The 26554-nt window shown below is 44.3% G+C and overlaps 3 protein-coding genes across 3 annotated transcripts; 2 read left to right on the top strand and 1 right to left on the bottom strand.

Annotated features, from left to right (window-relative positions):
* The first annotated feature begins 514 nt into the window (after positions 1-514).
* CRYM (crystallin mu) lies at positions 515-10554 on the top strand. Its single transcript, XM_053957280.1, has 8 exons — positions 515-784; positions 1005-1155; positions 2164-2226; positions 4121-4222; positions 4993-5176; positions 6620-6741; positions 7604-7688; positions 8358-10554. Exons 1-8 carry the CDS (start codon positions 612-614, stop codon positions 8420-8422), a joined length of 945 nt encoding a protein of 314 aa, XP_053813255.1. The 5' UTR covers positions 515-611; the 3' UTR covers positions 8423-10554.
* A 1802-nt stretch (positions 10555-12356) lies between these two features.
* On the bottom strand, positions 12357-16928 carry ANKS4B (ankyrin repeat and sterile alpha motif domain containing 4B). The gene is made up of 2 exons (XM_053957882.1): positions 16765-16928; positions 12357-13431 (listed from the first exon to the last, which is right to left on the bottom strand). Exons 1-2 carry the CDS (start codon positions 16926-16928, stop codon positions 12357-12359), a joined length of 1239 nt encoding a protein of 412 aa, XP_053813857.1.
* Positions 16929-20581: 3653 nt separating this feature from the next.
* Positions 20582-26420, top strand: ZP2 (zona pellucida glycoprotein 2). The gene is made up of 18 exons (XM_053957729.1): positions 20582-20622; positions 20700-20773; positions 20948-21031; positions 21108-21202; positions 22029-22187; positions 22515-22559; positions 22812-22976; positions 23409-23505; positions 23588-23769; positions 24169-24298; positions 24446-24627; positions 24707-24798; positions 24884-25008; positions 25251-25440; positions 25696-25831; positions 25918-26014; positions 26101-26187; positions 26278-26420. The coding sequence occupies exons 1-18, from the start codon at positions 20582-20584 to the stop codon at positions 26418-26420; spliced, it is 2124 nt and encodes a 707-aa protein (XP_053813704.1).
* The last annotated feature ends 134 nt before the right edge of the window (positions 26421-26554 follow it).

Raw genomic sequence — 26554 nt, 5'->3', positions numbered from 1 at the left:
GCCACCGCCCGGGCACCGGAGGCTGCGCACCTGCGCGGGGTGTCGCCCCCTCCCGGGCACTGCGGGCCGCGACACCCTGCGGCGCGCGGGGTCCCGCTGCCGACGGTCCCTCGGGGACGGTCCCTCGAGAACGTGTCCCGGGAATGTGGCCCAGGAATGGCCTTCGGCACCATGCCTCGGGGCGCGGGGTCCCGCTGGCGGCTGTCCTTCGGGCTGTCCCTCAGGACGCGGGGTGCCAGGGTGACTGTGCCCAACCTATGTCAGGGCCATTCCGTGGAGCTCGCAGCCGCCTTCCCCCGAGCGCTGCCGGGTGAGGCGGGACAGCGGCGGTGCCTGCGGGTACGGCAATGTCCGCAGCGCCGGAGCCGCCCTCGAGCACGATTTCAGCGCGGACATCGCGGCGTCCGCCGCGCCCGTGAGGGGCGTGGGGCGCGGAGGCGGAGCCGGGAGCGGCGGGGCGGTTTCGCGGGGCGGTTCCGCGGCGGGGCCGGCGGCAGCGGGGCCGCCCCGGCGAGTTCTTAGCGGCGGTGCGGGCGGTGCGCCGCGTCGCACTCTCGGAGTGCTGTCATCCCGTCCCATCCTATCCTGTCCCGTCCCGCCCGGCTCTCGCCATGGGCTCGACTCCTCCCGTGTTCATCGGCGCCGAGGAGGTGGAGAAGCACCTGCACCGTGCCAGCCTCCTGCTGCCGGCGCTGGAGGCCGCCCTGGCCAACTTCTCCGCGGGCGCGGCGGGCGGGGTGGTGCAGCCCGTGCGCACCGTGCTGCCCGTGCCCCGCCACGGCGGGTGAGGGCACGGCGGGGCTGCCGGGCGGGACGGCGAGCGGGGATAGCGGCAACGCGGGGCGGACTCGCGGCGGGGAAGGGTCCGGGTGGGCGGATTTGGAGCATCAGAAAAGGCCCTCGGTACCGATTACTGATTAACTAGCGGCGTGAGGGTCGCAGCCCGCTGGCTGTGAGCTCCCGTGATAACGGTGCGTGAGTAACGCAGGAAATTCTCCCCCGAGGTACCTCGGAGTCATGCCCGCGTACAGTGCTGCAGACGATGCGCTGACAACCAAGCTGGTGACTTTTTATGAGCACCTGAAGGACTCCTCTGTGCCTTCTCACCAGGCGACTGTTCTCCTATTTGACCCCAGCAATGGTACTTTGAAAGCTGTAAGTCTCGTGTGTCCTGCATTCTTCTCTGCTCATGCTGTCAGTTCTCACTTCTGCTTCTTGGAAGCTGGGGCTGGTGTAAATTGGCCTGAGTTTACCAACAGGATTTGGCCTAAAGCTGCCTATGTGTTGTTTCTGTTAAACTGTACTCACTGTGCTATTTACTGCTGCTTGTGATTTGAATCTGATAGCTCAGAGTGTAACTGGAAGAGAGAAATTCTTAGGAGAAGTTTACCTTGCATATGAAAGAAAAAGCACCCCCCACGTTGTTGGGTAAAGAATGGATCTTGAACCGTCTTAAGTCTCAAGTTGAAAGAAAGTTACAATTTGCATTGCTGGGAATAGTATTTAGAGTCTGATTACTTTATCTTTATTTAAAGAATTTAAGATTTTTTTTTAAGAATAGTGATGATTTGCATTGCACTTTAGTAATAATGATTTATTAAAGGGACAAAACTGGTCAAGAAAACTATCTTGTGTTCTTCTACCAAAGCTCTTGGGTTTTTGCCCCCATAATTAATAAGTATGCAGTAGCTAATGAACATTGAGGCAGGAGTATGCCATGTGTGATGCACATTTGAGGAATTCCATGGTTCCCTGTCACCTCTCTGTACAGACCAGGACAGTGCAGACTGGGGAACCACTGCTAGCTTGCAGTGCTCTTCCTGGAGCACAGAGTATTGGAGTATCCATGTATTCCCTGTGCTGGAGAGCCAGGGAAGTGCAGTGCATCAGGAGCTGGGTGAGTTAGAGGTGGCTCTTCTCTGACCATTTTCACTCCTTTTGTGCTGATGGAATGATATGGAAGAACTGGAGTAAACAGAGGATCTGCCCAGTTTAAATGGGACTTCGTATGGTTTGTGATTGCTCTGATAATAATTGCTTTCTTCTACATGTGTATATCTTTTATATCTGTAATATCGCATCATTTACAAATTGGATGAGAATGTTTGGTATTTATTTATTAATTTTTCAGTGTTCATTTCAGTCTGTTTGACTTTTTTAAAGGTCCTGGATGGCAGTGTCATTACAGCAAAACGAACAGCTGCAGTTTCTGCCATTGCTACCAAGGTGTGTCTTCTGTTCTCTAAGTGGGGCTTGGAGTTAAAAAACAACTGGAACAAATGATGCAGATGGCTTTTCATTCACTACAGCTTTAACTTAGATTTATAACAACATATGGCTTCTATTGCACCCTCTTCTAGGAATTTAGTAAGCTGTCTTTTGCTGTATTTTCTTTCTTTTGTGTTTGTGTTAACATGCCCCTTTATGGCTTTGGGTGATGTAGCTGTGGTGATACACTGAATTTTATTTAGATAGATGCCTTCTGCTGTTGGCACAGGACAGGTGGGCTGCACTGGACCTCTAAAGAGGGGGGGAAAAGCACATTTCCATTTCTCTTAAGATAGATGATACCCAGTATAGATGGATAACTTGTCCAGAGGTGCTGTCTCTTGTCACTGGAAGGTGTCCAGATGACTGTCCCTGACCATGGCCGTAAACTTCAGTGTCTAAAGACAGGTGAGGTGTATCTGGCTGTGCGTTGCTTTATATCACTGCAATTTCAGTTGGAAATTGTTGTGTTGGATTTCTTTTTTAAAAGCTATTTTTGGTTGGGCTGCTAACATCAGGAAGAGAGCAAGTGACCGTGCATTGCACAGCAGGTTTTTAGCCTTCACCTCAAAGGCTGAGGCAATAAGAAGAGGGCCAGAGCTGAAAAATAGTGTTGTTTGTCACTCCTCAGCTTTGCATCAGAATGAAGGCTGATGTCATGGTTTTGTGAGGGGCAGTCTTCATGCCAGGGTGACTCTTTCCATGGTAATGGAGCTACCCTGGCATAAAACTGAGTGAAGGACTTGTCCTCAGGAGCTTCTCCTGAACCAAAGGACAGAATGATTTACAGTGAACTCCTTGGACAGGAGCTTACAGGACCTCATTCATTTTGGCCATTCTGTATTTGGTCAGTTCTGTGGTTTTTATGCAGTCCATGCTGGCTTCAAAGGAGCTTGGCTGCTGAAGGTACTTCAAGATCAGATCCTTCACTGTCATCTGGTTTTTTGGAAATTTTCAGGAGTGTTTGACTTTAGCTCATTTTTGTCACCTTGTCTTCTTTATGGCATTTGTTTTTCAAAGACCCGTGCTCTTATGCAAAAGACCTTTGAAATCAGTGCTTCACAGTCTTTAAAAGGCACATTAAAACAAATTCTTACTACTGAAAAATGAGATCAATGAGATTTTTCTCCATTTGTTAGCAGCAGAATAAACCTTGAGAGCCTAGACAATTCTAAAGCTTTTTAGGCAGGAGTGAGTGGCCATAGCAAACGCGTAAACAAGACACAAAGATAGTTAGGGCTGGACTCCAGCAGCTCTGTCTTCCCCTTTGCCAAGTACTGGTGAATCACAGACTAGAACTAAACCAGAAAGCCAAAAGCAACTGTAGAGCTGAATTTTATTATTTGTTCCTCAGAACCATCCCTACTTTTACAATGTCTGTGTATTATGGCTCTTGCAATGCCAAGATCTGCTTGTGGTTTGATTTATGGCTTCAGTGAATTCAGAGGTGGATTAGTGTGGGGCTGCCAGGACCAGTTTACCTATGCAGAACACCAGCACTGTGGTTTTACACTTAATCAGCCACATGGCTGTGTTAATATTGGAGTGTGCTGAGGCCCCAGAACTTACTGTTCATGCTGCTGCATCTTAAATCTGAATTTCAAGTCAGACAATTCAACACTTGGTTTAAGCCAAGATGTGCTTTGGTGCTACTGATGCTTGCATTTGTATTAAAAAAAAAAAGGCCCAGTATATATAGTGATTGTTGAATACTTGTTTATATACTTTTTTGTTATTTAAAAGGACTAACAGTACTGCTTTCTTTTGTAGTATTTTGATATATATTTGTAATGCCTGTTAATATATCGTCCTTACATATTCTCTTTTATTGTTTATTTCTGATACTGTTCAGTTGTTAATGCCAGCTTTTGCAGAAGTGCTGTGCATTTTGGGAGCTGGTGTTCAAGCATACAGCCATTATGATATCTTCACAGAACTGTTCACATTTAAAGAGGTAACAGATACATTTATTTTTCTCTAGTATGTTGCAGGATTCATTGTAAAAAAGTACAGCCTGGAATGGAGTTCCTGTTCCCCAGAGCAGCCTTCACAGTTCTGTGCACTGGCAGCTCCAGTGGTCTGATAACACCCCAGTGTTCTGGCTACTTCTGAGCAGTGTTCACATCAAGGCTGTCTCTCCAACATTTCTGTTCCATTAAACTGCCACTAATATTTCCATTTTATTTTCTCTTCCCTCTCCCTGTGCTGCTGGGGAGGGGAGTGATGAAACAGTTTTGTGGGCACCTGGTATCCAGCCATGGTCAATCCACCATAAATGTTAAGATTAATCATATTTTGGTTCTGTTTCTGCAGAACCCAAGAATAGTCAGAGTAGCAAGAATTTCTTGCTCAAATGTTGGTATTTAAAAAGAAAAAAGGTTGGAATCAAAGTTGTTTCAGATAGTTTTTTGTCTGAGAAGATCCTACTATATATGCCATACTTGGATAAGTTTTTTATGACTTTCCCTTAAATGTAATTTTCAGAAATATTTGCATTTTATAAGAATAATCTCTTCTACAAGGAGATGTTATTCTGGCATCACAGAACAGGCATTCAAATGTAGCTGAACACTCACACAATTTTCTCATTAAACAGGGAAAAAACCCCAACCTTTAGGAAACGTTTAACTATCTACTGAAAACTTAAATTAAGTATTCTGTTTCAGCAAGGAGAAATTCTCCAAGTTAATCTGTGTTTGTTTTGTTTTGTTTTTCTCCCTGCAGGTGAGGATATGGAATCGCACCAAGGAGAGGGCGGTGAAGTTTGCCAGCTGTGTCAGCGGGCCCGTGCGGGTCTGCTCCTCCGCCCAGGAGGCGGTGACAGGGGCTGATGTGATTGTGACAGTCACTATGGCAACAGCTCCCATCTTGTTTGGAGACTGGGTGAAGCCAGGTGCCCACATCAATGGTACGTTCTGTTCCCGTGGTGTACAGCAGGTGTTCATTAGCACTTAGTTTAGCATCACCATCTGTTGAGAAGCAGTTCTCTGTGCTGCATGGAATGAATGTTCTTTACATTCTGACTTTTCCTCTTTAGTGAGGACCACTTTTCCCAGCCCTGTGCTCCTGGAGTCAGAATGCCTGCATAATCCAGCAGGGGATTTTTGCTAGAGCATGAAATTTGCTCTTTTCTCATAGTGGTGGATCATCTTTGCCCTCGTGTTGTTATTCTCACTTTGCTCTCCATTTAAGTAACCCATACAAATGTTCTTATTTCTAAGTAGTTACTGCTCATTGTTACATGGCCCTGGTGGTGTCATCTTTTCTTCCACCAATTTTGTAATCTTCTCTATTTGTTTCTTTTGGGGCTGATCACACCAATTTACTTTTTTACTTGAGTTATGAAGATGCAATAACTGAGTTAAGAACATCATAATTTAACCTCTAATTATAATGAGGTTTGGAGGGGTGCTTTTTTGTTGCCTGCCTTGTAATGATGTTGCCACACTATTGTTTGGAGTCTCTGGACATGCCTCTGTTTGTTTATTTTTATTAATTGTGGGTCCTGTTCAGATGACCTTGTGCACTTTCCAGATAGCCTGGTAATAAGACAAAAGCAAATTCTCAAAAGGAACAATTTAAAGAAAGGTCCCACATTCCAGCAGCATCCTACCAATTTTTCAGACTCGATTTAGTCCTTTGTCATTGAAAGTTGTTGTCTGTGTTGTGTCATGGCACGGAAGTCAAAATACAACAAAATCAATTAAGGTCCACAGTCACTGAGGCAACACAGACACAAAGACCTCTCTCCTTTCCTTGCCTTTTTTTACCCTTCATTGAGGCATTTGTACTGTTTGAAGAGGCATGTGAGCAGCAAATGCAAATGTAGCAAATGCAAATTTATTGTTCCTTAACAGTTGGACATGTAAAAAATATCTGAATAGAGTATAACTGGGTAGTCCTTTTAGTTTTTGTTGGGTTTCTTGTTTGCTTGTTTTTAAGCCCAAAACAAGTTGATAGTGATCTTGGTGCTGTGTATAAAAAAATAAGCTCCATGATTTGTTTTCAGTTTCTCTGAGTAAGTGATAATCTAATAAAGGTATGTAAAATTAATTTGGTAATGTTCTGATGAAAACAACAGTATAAGAGATAACAGACAAAGGGAGAGGATTTTCTTTGCCTCAGCTACTCAGACTCTTCTGACAAGGTTATTTTACTGATGTATCAAATCTTGAATGTTTTTTTTTTGTTGTCCTATCAATCAGTATTTCTCCAAGGCTAACACTGGATTTTTTGTACATTACATTTTCATAATAGTGTTGATTGTTACTTCACAGGTGTCTTTTGAACAAAATGTGGTTGGAATTTGTTTTAAATATTGCTCCTAAGTTCATCAGTTTTGTTGCTTTAGCTGTTGGAGCAAGCAGACCAGACTGGAGAGAACTGGATGATGAGCTGATGAAGAATTCTGTTCTGTTTGTGGATTCCAGAGAGGCTGCTCTTACAGAATCAGGAGATGTTATTTTATCAGGGGTAAGACTTTCTGAAACTATGAGCTTTATTTTTGTGGCGATTGGCTTGCATTTGAAATTAGCTGGTGTTGATGATGTCCTGCACTGAAACCTTTAGGGCATCAAATGTAGCTGTTAATACTTTCCAGGCAGGGATTGAAGGATAAACTGGTTTCAAACTGTGACTGCTCTGTCTGTGACCAAGCCATGCAACCTCTGTATCTACCATTATATGACACCATATTACAGTAGCATGTTTTCAGCATTGGCTTTTGATGATAACAGTGTGTTGCTGTTGAAAGACCTACATTTCCTGCAGTGTTTGGTTATCATAAATATTCTTCAAATCCATTTATTAAAACCTGTAACTTTCTTCCTATGAAACTTCAGTGTGATTGACACTGAATGGACCAGCCCAAAGAATGGACCACACAAGTCAAGCAGACAATGATCTGCACAGATTTGCCAGCAGGGACTCTTTGAGGTTCAATAGAGTTTTCTTTTTCTCTTTCAATGTGTCTGCAGAATAAATATGATTTACACTTTTGAGGTTTAACATAAGAGCTCCAGATATGGTAATGTGTGTGGAATCCCATGTGTTTTGTTGGACAAGTAACAAGCTATCCTCTGTAAAAAAACTTACTGGCTGAGGAAAGTCTGCCAGCTGTTTTTCTTTGAAAACCATTCTGCTCCTCTGATTTCTGTCCAGTTTCTATATAATTTGTCTGAATGTTGATCTGCTTCACCATGGAAAGTAATCAGTTTTGGGATGCAGCACTGGAGGAGTTCTTTCTTTTGAAGTCACTCAGAAGAAAAGGGTTTTTTCCCTCTTAATGTATGTATGGGCATTATGTTTTTGTATAAATATGTATTTTTTTTCACAGGCGGAGATTTTTGCTGAGCTGGGAGAGGTATTGAAGGGTACAAAACCAGCCCTGCCTGAGAAAACAACAGTGTTTAAATCGTTGGGTAAGAACAGCCCCTCCTGTGTCCAAGTCGGACAGAAAACAATGCCTTGTTCTTCATTAGGTCCCCCATGCGTGGGAAAGCTGCTGAGCATCTTCAGAACCGCTGTGGCAATGCACTGTCCACAAGAAAGTAGACTGTGATTTGCATTTTCCCTTTTTATTTCCCTTCTTATTTATCTAGCAGGATTGATGTAATGAAAAGTGATAGGAAAGCAGGCAAACAATAGAAGTCCATTTTCCATTTCACAGTTGTTCAAGACATGACTGCAGCATTTATTAACAGAGCTGCAGCCCGACTGCCCCGCTGTTCCACCCGTGGGGTCTGTCTGACCTGAGACAATGTGACAGTGTCCTGTGGGGCTGGGGTTTGGGAAAGGGTGGCACTGGGCATGAATTGCCATGCTCTGAGCTACATGACATCTCCAAAAGGGCCCAGTTGTGATAGGAACACTGAAAATTAGATTCCTACTGTTACATTAACTTCTTACAGCACACCCAACACTGCATGATGGTTATAAACTTTGAATATAACACTGTAGGTGTTTGGGATGGGAAATAATTCCTATGCCTGTCCAGTTAGATAATGTCCTGAGTCTTCCTGTTCCCCTCTCAAGCAAAATTATTTGTACAGCTGAATAACTCTTTGAAGGTAACTTCAATTCTTTTTCAGGGATGGCAGTTGAAGACACAGTAGCAGCAAAATTTGTTTATGATGCATGGTCAGCTGGTAACTAAAGAGAGAAGTTTACAACGCCAATGAGGCCAAGAAAATCATTTGCACTTAGTTTCCTTGAATCCTGTGTTAACAAGAAAGGCACCAATCCTATCTAAATGTGGCTCTTCTAGAACATTCAAGAAGGAAAAGTGAAATTTCAGCAATATACTAATTTCTAAAGTCTTCTAATTTCAAGTATTAGATACTTGCAGTATTGTTAATAAATGTCTCTCTTTTGTAACAGCAAGTATTAGATGTTTGCAGTGATACTAACAAGGATATCTTTCCATGTTTTGGTATCATTCTGGAATCAATGCCTTTCCTCTCTAATTATTTATGTAGCATAAGCCTTTGTGTAGATTTCATGGTTTTTAGAGGGATAATTCATTCTGGTGTAAAATAGATCAGTTTGTAGAATGGATTCTGGCATCATATTCACCTGTGATGGTACTTTAAATGCAGCTGTGGGTTTCAGTGCTCCAGTGACAGTGACCTTGTCTTCAGCCTCCTAGGCACACAGCCCACCTCTCCTGGACACACCTTCTCTTCCAACTCACTGGAAGTCACCAATTTTTTTACCCCTTGCAATCTACCTTCCTTTACCCTCAGACTTGGTGTTTTTTCACTAAGGGCACAGTTCTGAGTGGGGGTTTATGTAATAACAATACCTCCCTACAGCTGGGTTTCTGCTTAGTACTTCCCTTAGTACATGCCTGCTGGGATAGTGCCATTTTCAAATTGCAAGGAGTCACACAGAATGTGAGAACTAATATATCTTTTGATTTAACTTTTATCTCAATTCTGCAGGGAGATTTTGCTGTTAATCTATGGTGCCTCTAAGTTGTTTTTCTAAGCTTCTTGAAGGCTGGAACCACATAAACTGATTTCAAGTATACAGGCAAATATTTTCAGTTTGGCTGTACCATGCTTCAATTGCTAATTGTTCTATTATCACAGATATTAGCTGGGGCAGGAATTTTCATGATCCTTTCCTGGCAATAGAACCCAGTGACATAAGGAAAAGTTCCAGTTTTGTGCTATTATTCAACTGCCTTGCAAAAGAGTGAGCATCTGCTGAAAAACAGCTATTGCCCTGGAAACAAATTCCTGTCTCAGGCTTACAAGTTGTGCCTTGTGAAATTTAATTTCCATTTGCATATTATTTCATGCAGGCTATTAAGTGTTCATGCTATGGAAGAGTTGGATGACAGGGCATTTTATTACATGCCAGTAGAATAGAGCAGAGCAAAAGGAAGGAGGGTCAGGAGCAGCTGGCATTATAGCCCTGGATGGTGCATAGGTAAGTGTAGAAGAGGTTAATGAGTACAGTGCAGGTGTGATGTAAATAATACTCCCAGTTGTAAGCCTGGTGTAAGCTAGTTGGAAAATGTGCTAAGTGGTAGAGGTAGCATAGAAAGGTATCAGACCACTGATAGACCTGAAGGATGTTTCATGTGGATCCAAACTGAACTCCACTGATCCTGTTTATTCTATCAGAAAAAAACAACAGAAATGTCTCTGTGAGCTTCTGTGTTTTAATTGTAGCAAAATTACTCTTCTGTTTTTACATGTCTTGTTTCTTCTCTGTCATTTCTGAGGTGTTCAGAAGTTTATGTGTTGACTTAGTTTGTTGGTTCATTCATGCAGAACTACACTAACCTGAGGTAAACATGAAAGCAAACAATGCTCCATTATTCAAGAACTCTGTGGAAACTTGCAATAAATAATTATGACAGTATTATCCCAGTTCTGGGCCAGTGTTATACCAGATTTGAAATCTGAAGTGAGATGTAGTGTTTGGGAAGAAGACAAGTCCAGTTTATTTTCACATGTATCCCCTACAGACTATGCACTTTAAAAAAATAAATGGAGCCAGTCCAAAGACCTGGTTCTGAAAACCCACATTGTTCTCAGCTTCACTGGCAGTGGGAGATTTTGTGAACCTGGCTTCAGTGTTGTACCTCTGATGTCATGAAGAGGATTTGGTTCAGTCACAATGGGAATTGCTTGGATGCCACCTTTAGATTTTCTGAGGGGAAATAATAGCATGAATTTCTGTGTTTCCTTCTCTTACAAACTAATGGATCATGAAATTGTGTAACTTGCATTTATATTAAAATTAAATAGATACTGCTGGTTTTTTTGATGCTCATTTTGTTGTCCATTTCTTTTCTGGTTTGTGGTTGATTTATTTGATGACAAGAAAGAAAGTATTCAAGTTGTTGCAGCGACTGCTCTCTCAATAAACGTGATCACTGAATGTAAATGGAAGAAATAGGGAGTTCTCTGTTTCTCTGTGATACTCAGTTTTTCTTAATGTCTGTTCAGTGCAGAGTATTAAATCCTTAAGGAAGGAGAACCTTGTACTTGGCAGGGCTGTGCTTGTGTGCCTGGTTTTATGATTTGGGTTTGGCTTCTGCTCTAGGATTGCACATGTGATACATAAAGTCTCTCCAACTGAACTGAAAGGAATCACAGTGCTTCCAAACTCTAAAGGAAACAAAGGGGTTGATAAAATCTGAAAACAGCAAAGCACATGAGTGGAAAAAGCAATCATAGAAGGTTGCACAGAACAGGACTTTGATGTGATTGCTTAATATAAGAACATATCAACCTGCTGTGTACAGGAATCCAGGCAGGGAAGAATGCAGTATAAAGTCCATCCAAGAAAAGATAATATCCAAATCACAATCACAAGATGATATGGAAAGAAGAAACATGAAAAAACAGGTCATTAACCAGGATTAGCATCCACAAATGCAGCATACCCCTAAGGAAAAAATCATAACTGGCTAATGAAAGATATAAAAAGAGCTTTAGAGATAAATGTTCTGCTAATGAATGTGCATCTAAAATCTGTGATGTTAGCCAGAGCATGGCTCCTAAAAGCACTTCATTAGATTCACAAAACTCAACAGGAGTGATTAATTTATATCTCATAGTTCTGGCTTCCCAAGGGAGCAGGGGAACCCTGCTGTGAATGCCTCCAGATAGAGTGTGAAGAGCAGGAGCTTCCACAGCAGCACAGCTCATTTTCTTTTTTTGTTTTCATGAGCTGTGTGTGTGATACACAGCTCTCAGGCTAAAGCTGACAACAGCCCACAGAAAATGGTGTGTGATATGAATCCTCATTTCTGGGACTTTGCATGAAAAATGCAGCCTATAGGAACCGAGCTGGGGATATACCAAAATAGATCCAAAATTTTGAAAATGAAACCTCAGCTTCTTGTAATTAAAAGTATTGCAGCCTTGATGACATTTAGGACATGATGGGTGCTGGCAATTGGATCCAGTCTAATGAGACAAGAAAGGAATATACAACTCACACCGAACATCTCTTGGGAAGCTACTTCATGTATTTTTAAATTATTGTCAATACAGAAGCAAAAACTTTACTGACAAATATATGAAACTTGCTGTAAATTAATCTTATTTACATTAATTCAGAGGTGATTAGAGTCAATAAACCACAGCTAAAATCAAGATCCAGATTCCTTTCCTAACATTTCAGTCAGTACTAGGAAGAGTGGTTTTACTGATCTTACAGAAGCAAATTGAGAAAACCCAAAGCTCTCAAGCTCTGAGAATGCTCTTTGCATTGTGGTTTTGGAAAAGAAAGGAAGGGCTTTATTAAGGAATGCAGCAGGCCTGGCCTTCACTGATACTTGAAATTATCTGGACCTAAAAGAAATCCAATCCACATAAACAGTTCAGGGAGAAAAAGCTTTTTGGTTTTTACCTTCACATTCTTGCTTTTTGGCAGGATATACTTAATATCCTGTTCACCATAACTACCCATCCAGAGAGAAAAATTGTTACTCCTGCTGTACTTCCTAAAGCAATTGGTAACCTCTCTGCCTTTTGCTTTAGCAGACTTCTGAGTAGAGTTGAACACTCTTTGGAGAGAGGGAAAGGTAATATCAGTGTGTAGGTTACAACAACAGGTATGATAATTTATAAGCAAGTATCTACAGTTTTCCCAGGGTTCTCGAGTGCCTGTTTTCTTTTATTCACAGCATTCAGGACTTTCTTTCTTGGCCCAAGCTCCATCTGAATGCTCTGTAGATCTTCATCACAACACAGCATCAGGGCATCTAAATCAATTTTTTCCCTCATGAAGACTGGAAGAAACTCATCCAGCATCTGTGATGCCAGAAATACCTCAAGGGGCGTATTCTCTATTTCCTCATCATCCCAAACGACTTCTTCCTCATTCCAAGGGACATCAGCACTGTTTTCAGCATCATCTTCCCTGCCATTCTCTGTATTTTCATACTGAAAGAGCTCACTGGCTATTGTAACTCTTATACCTTCTTTCTCAGAAGACGCAGTTTCAGGATTTACCTCTGCAGCCAAATTTCTTCCAAACACAATCTTGCCAAGACCTGGCCGCTGAAAAATGGAGAGCTGACTGTCATTACCAGCAAGGTTTTTCTCTCCAAGGTCATTCAGTAATTCATCCTCCTCTTTCTCATCAAACAAATGCATCACACTTTTCCTGCCCATATCATCCTCTTGGTCATTTCTTTGAGTTTCCTGCCTTCTTGTGCTGTCTGCTGTCTTTTTCGTCTTGAGTTTCAAGGTATCTTTCAGGTTTTTGGTTAAAGTACTTGTGGTATTTGAAGCAAATAGACCGGGCAACTTTACCCTGGAGTGGGTTCCTTTGGAAGAATTCACTGTGCCAACCTTTTCTTTAATATAATTCCGGTTCATTTCATGTTGATGTTTCTCCTGGCGCTTCTCACATTCCTTGATTTGTCTCTCAACATTCCTCTGGGCCTGTGCCTTTTGTTTGGAGACCTTCTTTGGATTCAGCAAGTTCTGCTCAGTGGCAGCTTTGTCCAGGATCTGGACACACTCCTTGCGGTCCCTGCTGGCCGCTGCCTCCAGGGGAGTGCGCAGGTCGTTGTCCAGAGCAAAGATGTTGGCACCAAAGCTGATCAGAAAAGAGACGCAGTGGATGTGGCCATTGCAGGCAGCGTGGTGCAGGGGCGTGTTCCCCCAGATGTCACACTTGTCTGGGTCACCCCTGCCAGGAAAAAGAGCACACAGTGAGCTGGGCTGCCCACACTGAGCTCTGCAGTGGCACTGAACAGACACCACACGTGTCACTCTGCTCTGCTCTGAGGAGAACAGCCCAGGGACAAAGGCTCAGCTTGGCTCCAGCCACTAGAACTGGGCTGCACCCACTGACGCAAGCCCTGAGTGTGGCTGTGTGTGGCATGAGCTTTAATTCCTGCCCTGTGAGTTACACGAGTTCACAGGGCTGACTGTGACTGCATCTCCCCATAAGGGAGCCAGGGCACTTCCTTTGTTGTCCCAGGGTCTGGCAACTAAAAGTGGGCTCAGGCTTTGACTTATTCTCATTGGAATTACTGACAAAACTGTTACAAGAACATTTGCATGGAATATTTTAAAGTGCTCTTGGTGATTCTTTCCTTTTGCATGTCAAATAGAGGGCAATATTAGAAGGTTTCCTCGCTGGCCACAGTGATACACACTTAATGAGCTCCTGCAGTAATTTTTAGGTAGGTAATAGGTAAATGATCTGGAGTAAAGCCCTGATTACCCATTTGTCTCCATTGCTATTAGTTTAAGGCCAGAGAGATGCCATTGTTTTTCAACTCTTTTGTTCTCTGTAAGCTGCTTTTACTCATGGTAGTTTGAAAAGCAGAAGTTAATTTGAAAATAAAATGCCACATTTTTCAATTGAATTTAAAGCCAGTGAAAAGTATTGCTTGATTTTTAACTCTTGCACTGACTTCACACTGAACTGCTGCCTGCAGACAAGAATCAACTTGAATATTTAGATATACATTTGGCAAGGTCAGCCTTGGCAATGTTCAGAACAGAGCTTGTGTCCTCTTGTGACCAACCAACAAGGCAGCCACAGAAGCCCAAAATCTTTATTGACTTCAGAGACAGGGACCAAATTTACAAGAAGAATTTCTACTCTTGGGAGTTCAAGCATTTCAGTGACTTGGAGGTTGGTGCCATGGCAGCTGTACTGTGAAAGACATGGTACATCCTGCCACAAAATGTCCTTCAGGCACTGATCTCTGGCTTTGGGGCTCTGAAGAAAAGCACTACCAGGTTTGTTGAGGGCCACATCTGAACACACCCTTCAGCCTGAGCTGCCCCAGGCAGGGACGAGGCCAGGGGTCCGGCAGAGCCCACTGTGCCGGCCACGGGAGCTCAGGCTTTGCCACAAGGAGGTGGCAGCTGAGGATCAAAGTTTCTCCACCCAGACATGTGGAAGCCATGTGTACATATTTCTACTTTTGTGGCTGTGCCCTGGGGAGCTGCCTGGCTGTGGCTGGGCGTGCTGGGTTCCTGAATTCCCACATTAGTGAGCTGGCTGGGCACCCTGAGCCTGGGGAGTGCCGGGTCATCCGTCCCCCCCAGGGCCCTTCAGAGCTGTTTGTGGTCTCTTCTCCCCTGGAGAAGAGGCTGGAACCTGCCAACCTTTGAGTCTCAAACAATTGACAGACTCGAGTGGCTGCTCCCAGCTCAGCGGGACTTTGGACAAGGTTTGACATCTGCTCTGGGTTCTCACACTCCTCCTTTCCCTGCTTTCCCAAGGAAAAGGCTCACACAAAAGAGAGCAGATCCTGCTATTTGGTCTTGCCTTTATTCATGTACCTGCAAGGCAAGCAGAGAAAATGTCTCCTGATGCCTGGGAAGACAAATTATTTCAAGATGAAAGGGGTTTATTGCTAGCTTTCCAAGGGCCAAAGCTTAAGAGTCCTAAAAGCTGCAACCACTCTAAAGAAAATTGCCCTGTAGCTCAGAGCCTCTTTCAGGAAACCTCTTCAAGGAAAGGACAAATTTGTTGAAAATAATTAAAATACTTTCTCACAAGAAAACATTAACTGACTGGAGAACAGCTCAAACATCTTCTAAAACTCAGCTTCTCCCCAAAAACACAATGAGAATGCAGCCATACCTCTGATACACACATTGTCCTGATTGTCTCAAGAAATCTTAGATTAGGATAGAGGTAAACACATATGTTTGAGGATTTTGAGGTGATACTGTCCCAAAGCTGTCCTCTAGCAAGAAAAAGACTTAGAAATACATGAAATAACAAATATACAGAAATTTTGATCTTTGTGTCATCTGCTGTGATTTCTGTCAGCTTATGTGGTAGGAGATATATTTTTCACTCAAATTTAAAAAAAAAAATCTATTTGTTTCTTATCTAGTTGTTCTGGCTTGCAGGTGTTCAGGGACAAACATTATTGACAGGTATTTCCTGGGAACTGCCTTAATTGCACAAGTTGAAAAGCTGTCAATCTACTTTTGCTTCTCCTGAGGACACAGCAACAACCACGCAGTCCAAAGGTCTTTTTCATTTTGATACCACAGCCACACCTGAGCCCAAGCAGCTATAAAGCAAATCTATGAAAAAAAAAAAATTCAACTCCATTTTTTAATAAAAGAAAACTCAGATACATCCAAATAGTTATTCAACTATTCCCTGCAATCTGTTCACTGTTCTGCAAAAGAACATTTTATTAACTCTATCTCTACACAAGAGCAGAGTTTCTTTAATTAGGTGTTATTACAGAATCACAGCTTAAAAGGTAGGCTCTGAGCAATAGAGTACTTATGGTGGAGAGGTAATTACCACTTCAATAAGACAGTCTAACCATGTAAGACATTTAAATGACACAGACATTTTATTACTAGAAAATAAACCTGTAGAAAACATTCCTTTCATTTTTTCCTTTTTTTTTTCCTATTTTTCTTTATGGTTTACAAGGGTCCTATCATGGCTTCTGAATCAGTATTCTCTGTTTTAGCCTGATGATAGCTGTTAAAAAAGCACAGAAATAACCATTTTAGATGTTACTGCCTCAAGGCTATCTGTTGTGACTCGCCTCTGGACAGCATTAAATCTTCACAAGCGCCTACTAACTGCACTTTGGAAGCAAATGGGAGATCTTTTTTGCTAAAACTCTTTCAAATTAGGGATTTCTCTATGAAACCTGTCTCAAGATATCCTCAAAGGTTGTTGGCAACCTTCTCCAGTGAGGAAAGGAAAGGTGCCAGGGCCCTGCTTCTCTGAGCTGCTCTCTGAAGGCCACGGTGTGGTCCTGTGGATGCTGATGTGCTTTCACTGACAGACACTGACAGACCACCACTCTTCAACCCCTGGCTGAGAAAATATCAAAGAGACCTGCCTGCAGGCTCGGGACCTAAACCACTGCCACTAAAGAAACAGTTATTGGCAATGCATTAAGGAAATTACTGTGATTTTCAGCCTTTTGGGCCGGAGGTCATCGGGGCTGTAGAAACACGACACAGTAATTGTAGTTTTGAGGCCCAGGCTGTGAGCAGTGGATGCTGGCTGACTTACCCCCTCCGGCAAATGACTTCCAGAGCTTCCAGGTACCCGTGGTAGGCTGCCAGAAGGGTGGGAGTCATCCCATCTTCATCAGAAGTGTTGAGGTCTTTCCTGGTGGCCTCTTTCAACAGGTCCACATTGCCATCGGCCGCTGCTTTGTGATACCTGCTCGACATTTTCAGCAGCTCCTGGTTTCCAAAGCAGCTCTGAGCGATATCCGGGCTGCACAGTCACTCTTCCATCACAGGAGAGTTCATTAATGATTACAAGCTGAGACATCCCTGTGAGGAGGGGAATGGGGAGGCAAAGTTCATCCTTGCAGGCTCTTTGTCTGGAGATCTGCATAGGTAACGAGGCTGTGGTGTGGGGAATGCTTTCGTTTCCTGGAAGGTGGCTCTGCCATGTACAGTTTGTTGCATAATTGACTGCTTAGAGAGGGAATCCAGTCATCTTCTCCATGTCTTTGCCTGACTGTTCTGTGGGAATTGCAAAAGGACTTCAAAACAACCTTCAAAAGGCCATGAATGTCAGCATGCCCAGGTTTCACCACAAGTAATAAAGTATCCTGAGTTTGATGGGAGGAAAGGCACGAGCAGTTACCTTTACTGGTGAAGCTCTTTGTAACTCATCTTTTACTGGGATGCTGTATTTGAAAACAAGTCACTTCCCTGCCAAACCAGGCACTTCCATGGAACCATTTTGTGTACACAGACTGGAAATGATGAACTGGGTGATGTTTGGATAAAACCCCCAACAGGTCTGCAAGTCATAGCTGGCAAAACCACAGCTGTGTAAATTGCATTTCATCAGGAGGTCTTCAGGAAATTGGCAAAACTCCTCTGACAGGTATTGTTATCTCTGTTTAGACACAGAAAATATGTGCAGGATTCCCTCAGGATACCACAGGGAATTCCAGAAAAGGAAACATGATGGGCCTGCACCCACTGCCCCAGCTGGGCACTGTGGTCCTTGCCTGGGAACAGATGGGTCCATCCCCCATCACAAATAGTGATTTCTTGATTTAGAAATAATTTCCCCTGAGTTCAGTGGCACTTAGGGCTACCTCTACAACCAGAAACTTACAGAATTAGACTAATTCTAACTTAAAGTTCAAAAGAATTACAAAGAGCAAGCCATATAAAAAGCCAGTTTTCAGACAGCAGCTGAAAAGTTGGTAAGAGGCTACTGCAGCTTCCTGGAGTGCTGTGAGCTCAGGGTTCTTCTGGCCACATTCACAAGAGCTGCCACATAAACATTACTTTTTGCCAAGCTGTTTTCTGTGACTCACTGAATTAACCTGGATCTCAGAGGCTCTACCCTCAGCAATTAGCAGTGGGGTTTTGTTGCTTTTTGGCCCCCATTAGAAAATCACAAACCAACTCCTTGCTCAGCATTGGTGCAATCCCCAAATGGAATTCTGCCACCTCATTTACATCCCATAATTCTGCCCCTGTGACACACCAGAGACCTCTCAAAATGGGCTTTCTCTCTTCATTATTTTCTCAGACAGGCACTGAAGAGCTCTTCAGGAATGAACTTGTACCAACCTTTTCCTCCCCATGAGGACAAGGAGAGCCAGTCAGATCCTGTGACAGGTTTGAACCTTTGAATAAACAACTCCAGGTCAGAGCAAAGCAAAGCCCTGCTTGTCCCTCATGTCACCCCAGGCACAGCTGACCCTGGTGCCCTCTCAGGGCAGTCAGGATGGGCTGTGCCTCACCAGGCCAGCGTCCATCCCCACTTTAGAAGACAGTTTTGCATTCAGGTTCCCTGCACTTCATTAATACTTTTCTAATAAAAATGGAGCCATTTATTCTCTTTTCTATTCAACCAGGCTCAGCACAGAGCTAAATTTACAGCTACAAGAAAAACTAGCTGTTGCAGAACAAAGATAGGTAATACGTGTGTGTATATATATAAGATCAGCTGTTTATTGATGCTGTTGAATTTTATTTCTTTTACTTGGCCTTTTTTCAGGGGTAAAATGATCACCATTCACATACTGCAAATACCACCAGTGCATGGTAGGAGAGAGGAAACAGGACACACTCATGAAAAGTGATTTGGTGGCAGAAGGGTCCTTTTAATTTTCAAGATCCTTAGTTTTTACTACAGGAATACCTTAATCTGCTTTTCTCTTAATTAATGCAGCCCATAAAGTGTTCATCTCAGAGTGATTTTTACCATTAACATCGGAAAATATTGATTTTAAACTTACCTGGTATAATGCTAAGTGGGAAACTATTGCTCCAAGTTTTAATTAGAGGTAAAGAAAAATCCATGTCAGCTAGGGAGAAGCTTCAGACTTTGCAAGCTTTATTATTATTTCTGTCATAAAAGTGGGCATCACAAAAAAAGAAGAAAAAAGAAAAGACCAAACAAAATCTTCATCTGTTTCTAAACTCCTGGTACTTGTTCATTGTTGTCCCATCCAAAGACCTCAACTTGAAATGGAATAAATGATTCAACATCAAATGAGGAAAATTTCTCAGCCTGAATGGAGATTATTCTTTTGAGACTAAAGCTCAAAATTGTGAACTTTTTAAACTCCCTGGATAGTTAGAATTAAGCTTTTCTTTTTGTGTTTGAAAAGAACTTCAGAACCATTCCACTTCCAATTGAAATGTCTTACCAGGCTCATGAGAAACTCTGTTGTGATGGTACATGGTGTTGTAAACTAATGAATTATTTAACCAGCAGCTTTGATTTGTTATTGGATTTCACTGTGTATATGGGTATTATGCTATTAATTTGAGAATTGTCTCAAATAAAATATTGCCAGTTAAACAAACTATTTAGATTGAAAGGCTGCAGCATCACCAGTTAGGTTGTTGCAGATAATGTGGAGCATAAATCTGCGCAGTGATGGTGTGCCATCTGTTTTGCATGAGGTATTTTCCAGCACATTTCCTCATTGCAACTTTTATAAGCACCAAATGTGGTATGGTGAAGGCCATGCAAGGGGAGGCAAGTAAGTCTCTGCTTGCCTAATGAGATCTTTGGAACTAATGGGCTTAGAGAAGAATGAAATTAGTCACACTGGGTAATCGTGGCTACACCATTCAGAGATGATGACAACATTTAAAACAAAAATAAGAGCTTATTTCTTCACTTCTTAGGGAGGCCAAACTTCTGTGCCCCAGGATGCTGCTGCTGGATGTCCTGTTGAGCAGCCAGTCCCCACAGCCAGGCTGAGCCTGACCCACACCAGGCTGAGGGTCACCCGTGCCAGGCTCAGCGTGACCCCCAGCAGTGCAGCCTGACACCCACCTGATGTGATTGCTGTTCTGCTGTGGGCCCAAGGGCACAGCCTGCACACAGCAGGGCTGGCAGCAGTGACATTAGCTGCTCCATCATAGGGACTTCTGCAGTTCTTGCTGTGAGTGCTCAAATGTAGAAGTCCTGACCTGGCATTCAGACTCTTTGCTTTGTTAAAACATTTTCCTTGGTTTTGGGGATCTTTTCCCCCATTATATCTTCACCAGTGTTTCAAATAGTCCCAAGGAAAGTTCATTGGTGTCTCAAATGCTGTCATGCTGGCACAGAAAACTCCATTTAAAAAAATAACTGCCAAAACAGACATGCATTTTCCCATGAAATATCTAACATGGGAATAAAGGGAATACATTATCAAAGGAAGATAGAACAGCCCCTGTGAAAGACTTAGTATTACCTTAAGGTCTCCTGTGAGCCGCCCCACTCAAGGAGCAGCAGGTGCAAGTGCTCTGTTCCCTGGGCAGCAGAGAGGTGGCACCTGTGTGAGCCAGACCCAGGGCTTATAAAACCCTCTCTGGGCAGCCAAAGAGCAAGCTTGTGGTGCCCTGAAGAGATGGGGTTTGGGCAGCAGTGCTGGAGCACCTCAAGGATGTGGTGAGTGTGGTTTGGGGTACAAGGGGAGGTGGGGTCTTTCCCTGCTGCTCTCTCACGTGATTCTCTTTTCCTTGCAGGTTGCTGCTCCTGTTTGGATTTTTGCTGTGCTTAGCCCCTTGTGCTGATGGCCTGGGGGATCAGGATTTCTTGGGTAATGTGTCCTCTCTGGGCTGGCTGTGGTGGGCATGTAGGGTTTGGGTTTGCTTGGAGCCATTTTCCTCTGCCTTGGCATGGAAGGGCTCTGAAGGGTGCCTGGCTGGGGGGCTTGCAGGGTGTGTGCCTTCAGGAGGATTTGCTGGAGCTCATGGTGGCCTTCCCTCTGCAGAGAATGTGACCTGTCATGGGCATGGGATGGAAGTTGAGTTTTCCAGAGAGCTTAGCAACTACTCCTGGCACGTGTGGGTTGTTGGTATGTATTGCTGCTGCCCTGGCCCCTCCTGCTGAAACCTGCCTGCTGCAGGGCTAATCTTCCACATCCCTCCTAGATGTGAGTGGTGAGGAGATTGTGTCCTGTGACCACACTGTGGATTATGAGAGGCTGATACTCAGTGTCCTGTTTGTCAACTGCACCAGCCTGCAGGTAAAGGGGTCTTCATCCTGGGAAGCTGCTGTAATGGAGTTAGGAGATGTTTAATTTTTTTTCCCTGGACAGGACTGGGTTTAACAGGGTTTCTATTTCTAACTTTCTTCAAGACTGATGATACTTATACTTCTGCTAATCTAAAGTTCTTACAGAAGAACACTTCATGCCAAAAATTGAAAAAGAAAACCAAACCCAAAGCTACTGAAATTCTTATTCTTTCAACTATGCATTAAATCCTTCAGCCTGCCGTAAGTGTTATGCTCTCCTGTAGAGGACTCAAACTATGTGACAGGTTTTCTTGTAGGGAGGTGGGTCAGGCTCGAGAGTTTCAGAGCACCAGTCTGTTTAAATGTGTATTGAAGGCAATTAACACCATATGCTGACCATAGCAGTTGAAGTAGAGTAGTAAGTGGGAGGCCAAAATCAGGTGCTTTACTGGTATCTGTTGCTTTGAAGTATTTGAAATACCACAAGACTTTTGTGCTGTTTATTAGCTTAGTGTGTGGTTTTTTTGGTTTTTTTTTTTTTTTTTTTTGGCCAGCTGACTCTCTGGCACTAAAATCTGCTACTCCTCGAAGTTTTCTTGACTTCTGCAGTTATCTTGGTATCTTCTGCTCTTTAACCTAACCCTGTGCCCCCCTGCTTTCCTAAAGAGCTCATTGTTTTCCTTTGGGCTTTTAAGATAAGAAGTCATCTTGTCCTTGCACTGGTGCAATCACCTAAACCAACTCTGATGTTAAAGTTCAGTCCCAATGGCTTTTAGGTGCCCTCATGCTGTAGTGAGTACTGCTGCCTCTTTCTAATTAATGTCTCTTGTTTGCAGCATGGTCAGCACCAGCTCTGGTTGAGGCTGATGGTGAATGACACAGTGGGAGAGGAGACAAATATCACCTACAGCACTCACTGTGACAGCATTCCTGTAGATGAAGTCACTACTCCTGTGTTTGCTGGTGCAACAAACTGCACCAAAGACTTCATGGCAGTAAGTAGAGGAGTGGGAATGCTGTAGAGCCTGCCCTGAGGCTTGTAAGGCAGGGTGGGCTGTCTCCTGGGGTTGTGCCCAGGATGTGGGGAAAGCTCCAATGAACTGCAAGGAGGTCTCTTGGCTGCACATTCATTTTGGCTTGGCTGCTGGCTCTTTGGAGAGCTGGTTTGCAAATGGTCATTAATGATGCACCCAGTCTGGCTCTAGTCCTATTGCAGGGGAAGCTGATGCTGGCTGTCTACTTTGGGAAGCTGTAGTAGGGATTTTGCTGTGTGGCTGCTACCCTGCAAGTTCCTGCAGTCTAATTTTCATGATGTGTTTCAGGTTACCTTCCCAGGACTCATTTCAAGTCTCAGTGATGAGCATAAGGTATGTTCCTTCCACCTGGTGAAGGGAGCTGTGAGGGAGTGCCTGGGGTTTTGGCATAAGCTGAGCCTGATGTCTCCAAGTTTGGGCAGGGACCTCTCTGGACTTGCATCTTGTTGGAAAGCCTAGTTCTGCCCTGTCAACACAGGGAGCTGGAATGTAAAGCCTGGGAGGTGACAGCCCTGCAGAGTGAAAATCTAGTGCCTTGGTGCTTCTGTGCCTTCCTTCCCTAAACAGGGATTTCCTGCTTTGCAGGTTCCAGCCACTCCAATGTCCTGGAATCTGTCAGTTGATGATGGAACCAGAATACATCAGCTAAGCCTTGGGCAAGCAACGCAGCAAGGCTATAACTTTCTAGTTGATGGCCACAACCTGATCTTTCAGGTGGCCTTTGCTGCCACTGGAGTTGTGTCCTACAAGGTATGTGAATGGAGATTCAGCACTGAGGAGTTACCCAGCCCCTGTTTGGGCAGCACTGTCTCCCTCCTGTAGACCTGGGGGAAGCATTTTCAGGCCAGGGCCAGAGCTGATGTCAGGCTGATGCACTGCTGGGCTGAGTTGGTGTGTGCAAAGCTGTTTGGCTTTGCACAGCTGCCACTGAACTGCCTGGCACAAGGATCTGGGAAGGCACAGTGTGCACCTCAGACAGCAGCACAGTGAGTGGGAATCTCCAGAAGCAAAATTCTAGCTACAGCCAGTCCTGGGTACATCTGACTGTCAGTCTCATGATCAGCAACTCCTTTTAGAAAGGGTGAAACTACTGTTGCAAACCTGAACCTGATGCCTCTGGGATTGGTCTTGTGATGGATCAGAGCTGAGCACTGTCTAATAGAGCTCCATCTTCTTTGTCAGCACAATGACAAGGTGCTCTACACTGTGGCACTCAAGCTCATGTATGGCCCTCCTGAGCACAGACTGACTGTGGAGTCAAGAATGCTTTGTGCTCCAGGTAATGCATGGAAAAAGCCAGAACCTGTCCTGCTTTTGCCTCAGGGAAACTGGTCTTGTATTTATCAAAGATGTTGTTGCAGGTCCAGCAATCTGTAATGCAACACACATGACTGTTGCCATCCCAGCCTTTCCAGGGATCCTTGTGGATGTGGATGTAGAGAATAAGACCATCCCTATGGATCAGCTTCAGGAAAATGGAATCACTTTGGACACACAGAGAGGGATCAGGCTGTATATTAGCAGGGGAATCCTGAAGTCCAGGGTGAGTTCTGATCCTTGTCACAGGTGTTGGTGTGATCCTTGGTGTTTTGAGACCCTGAGGCACAGTAGCTTTGACCTTGACTGAACATCTGTCAAGTCAGTCACAGCCTGTGGCTGGCTGAGGGCAGGTGTGATTAAGATGAATGCAAACTGAATTTGTAATAGATAGGCATCATGCGAGGTAACTTGGGTTTCCTGGAGTCTTTTGGCAAAAACAGATGGAGGTGAAAATATTCCTCTTGGAGGGGGTAGGTATTTGGCATGCTGGAGCAATGCAAATGAGCTTCTCCTGTGGCCACTGTGATTTTCAGGCTGGACTGATTTGTTAATCAGCTCTAACAGGTGCATGTGTTAAAAAGAGCTCTTGTCACACTCCAAGTGAATAACTCTTGTCCTTCAGCTACGTGGGGAGAGCTGCTCAGGACTTCAGTATTACATGTCCTCTTTGAAACTGGCTTTTCACTTCCATGGGGAGACTGTGGCAATGGTGATGCACCCGGAGTGCCCCTGTGAGAAGCACACACCAATAGGTAAGTGACTCCTGCAGCTCCTCAGCTATGCTCCCTCAGCATGGCTCATGGTTACACTTTGTGTTGGATTAGCTCATCTCACCAACAGCTCCTGGCAGACAGAGCTATCACTGGCTCACATGACAACTTTGTGAACCTCTGTTACAGCTGCTGTATGCACCCAGGATGGCTACATGGATTTTGAAATCCTAGCTGAGAGTACCACACCACTGCTGGATTTGGATACGCTCAGGCTCAGGGATCCTGTGTGCCGGCCAGCCTACAAGTCACCTTTGAATGACAGGGTTCGGTTTCATGTGCCACTGAATGGGTGTGGGACCAGGCACTGGGTGAGTGTGTGGCCAGGGTTGGTGGGGGTGGGATTCAGGCACTGGCAGTGCCCTCACTAATGCTGTTATTTACCTGCAGTTTGATGGGGAGCAGATTCATTATGAGAATGAGGTGAGGGCATTATGGACAGACCTTCCCCTGGGCAGGATCTCAAGGGACAGTGAACTCAGGTGTGTCTGGAAACCTCTTTAGGCCATCCAGTACTATATTACCCACACAACAATATATGACTTACCTGCTCCTTCCCTGTTACAGGTTAACAGTCATATGCTCCTTCAGCAATGGTGATGCCTCCCTCACTGTAAAAGTAGATGACCTTTCTCCTCCACCTTCTTCTGTGAATCAAGGTTCCCTCTCCTTAGTTCTTCTAAGCTACCCAGGTAAAGTTGGCTGGGAAGTATCTGGAGCTTGTGGAGGGGAGGGTTGGATGAGTGAGCTGTTCTGGTATATGGATTTTTTTTCTGTCCTGATGTGCTTCCTTCCTGCTCATTCATGCTGCTTGAAGCAGGTACCCCAAATATGTGGCCCTCAGACAGCAGTTGTTCAACCAGCTGCTGTCCAAGAGCTTGAGACCCTCTTTGCACCCTGAGTTATTTAACATAAATGACTTTGGCACTTGCAGAGGACTCATACAGGCAGCCCTACCGTGAGGATCAGTATCCCATAGTGAGGTACCTGCGCCAGCCCATCTTCCTGGAAGTTCAGGTCCTGAACCGCAATGACCCCAACCTCCACCTGGTACTGGATGACTGCTGGGCAACAGCCTCCCAAGAGCCAAGATCGCTGCCCCAGTGGAATATTGTTGTAGATGGGTGAGTGCCCTGCCACACAAATGAAAGTGCCTTTTGCAGTGGTTGTGAGGAGTCCCTAACTCTCCCCTGCTCCCTCTCAAGTTAAGAGAGCCTTAAGTATGAGTGCCTTCTAAGTACTGCCCTGGGAGGCTGGAATTTTGTAGGAATAAGGTAGCACCTCAACATAGAACTTGATCTGCTGCTTAAAAGAGTCAAGGCTAACAACCCAAACCTTCTCTACCCTGATGTTCTGACTTGGTTTTTATTTATTGGCAGCTGTGAGTATGACCTAGACAGCTACAGGACTGTGTTTCACCCTGTGGGACGTGGTGTCAGCTATGCTAACTATCGCCAAAGGCTGGAAGTGAAGACTTTTGCTTTTGTTTCTGGTGACAAAGCCCTTCCTGGCCTGGTAGGTGACATTGGACTTGGAGCAGTAGTAGGAGCAGTTGCTGTTTCAAAATGAACAGATATCTCATTCTTCTCATTCTGTCCCAGGTGTATTTCCACTGCAGCGTTCTGATCTGCCACCGTTTTCACCCAGACTCCCCATTGTGCATACCAAGATGTCCGAGGCCATCTAGAAGCAAGCGAGGTAATGTTTGAGTTGATTTTAGATTGCACTGATCCAAGACAACCCACTGCACTGTAGGGGTCAACTGTGCTGTGTTTCTGTTGTAGAAAGTGGGATGGTAGCTGTGAACTCTGCTGTGGTGAGCCTGGGGGGCCCTGTCCTCCTTGTGCCAGAAGAGTGGTCTGCAGCCCGAGGTACTGAGCCAGTGTGGTGCTGGGGGGTGTTGCCTGGGCTTAGTGAGGCTCTGTCTCCACAAACAAACTGCCTTTCCCCTTGCTTTGCAGGGAGCACTCTCCTGAGCAAGGAGGCATGGGCTGGCATTGCAATGACTGCTGTCGGTGCTCTCTCTCTGGCCACAATGCTACTATTTTCGGCTTTTCTTAAATGCCTGAAGAGAAGAGCATACATGGTAAATGTGGTACATTAGTGTGTATTTCAAAATAAACTTGAAGTAGTCACTTTGAATTATGTCTGTCATGTATTCCTTCTCCTGCATCTTGTTATGCAAACAACACTGCTCATCCTCTGAATGCCTCCTTAATGTAGATTTGCCTTTAACAA

Source organism: Vidua chalybeata, chromosome 16 (assembly GCF_026979565.1).
Source record: "Vidua chalybeata isolate OUT-0048 chromosome 16, bVidCha1 merged haplotype, whole genome shotgun sequence".
In the NCBI taxonomy this organism is placed as follows: Eukaryota; Metazoa; Chordata; class Aves; order Passeriformes; family Viduidae; genus Vidua; species Vidua chalybeata.
Note: the sequence above shows the minus strand (reverse complement) of the source record. Positions and strands in the feature narration are given on the sequence as shown.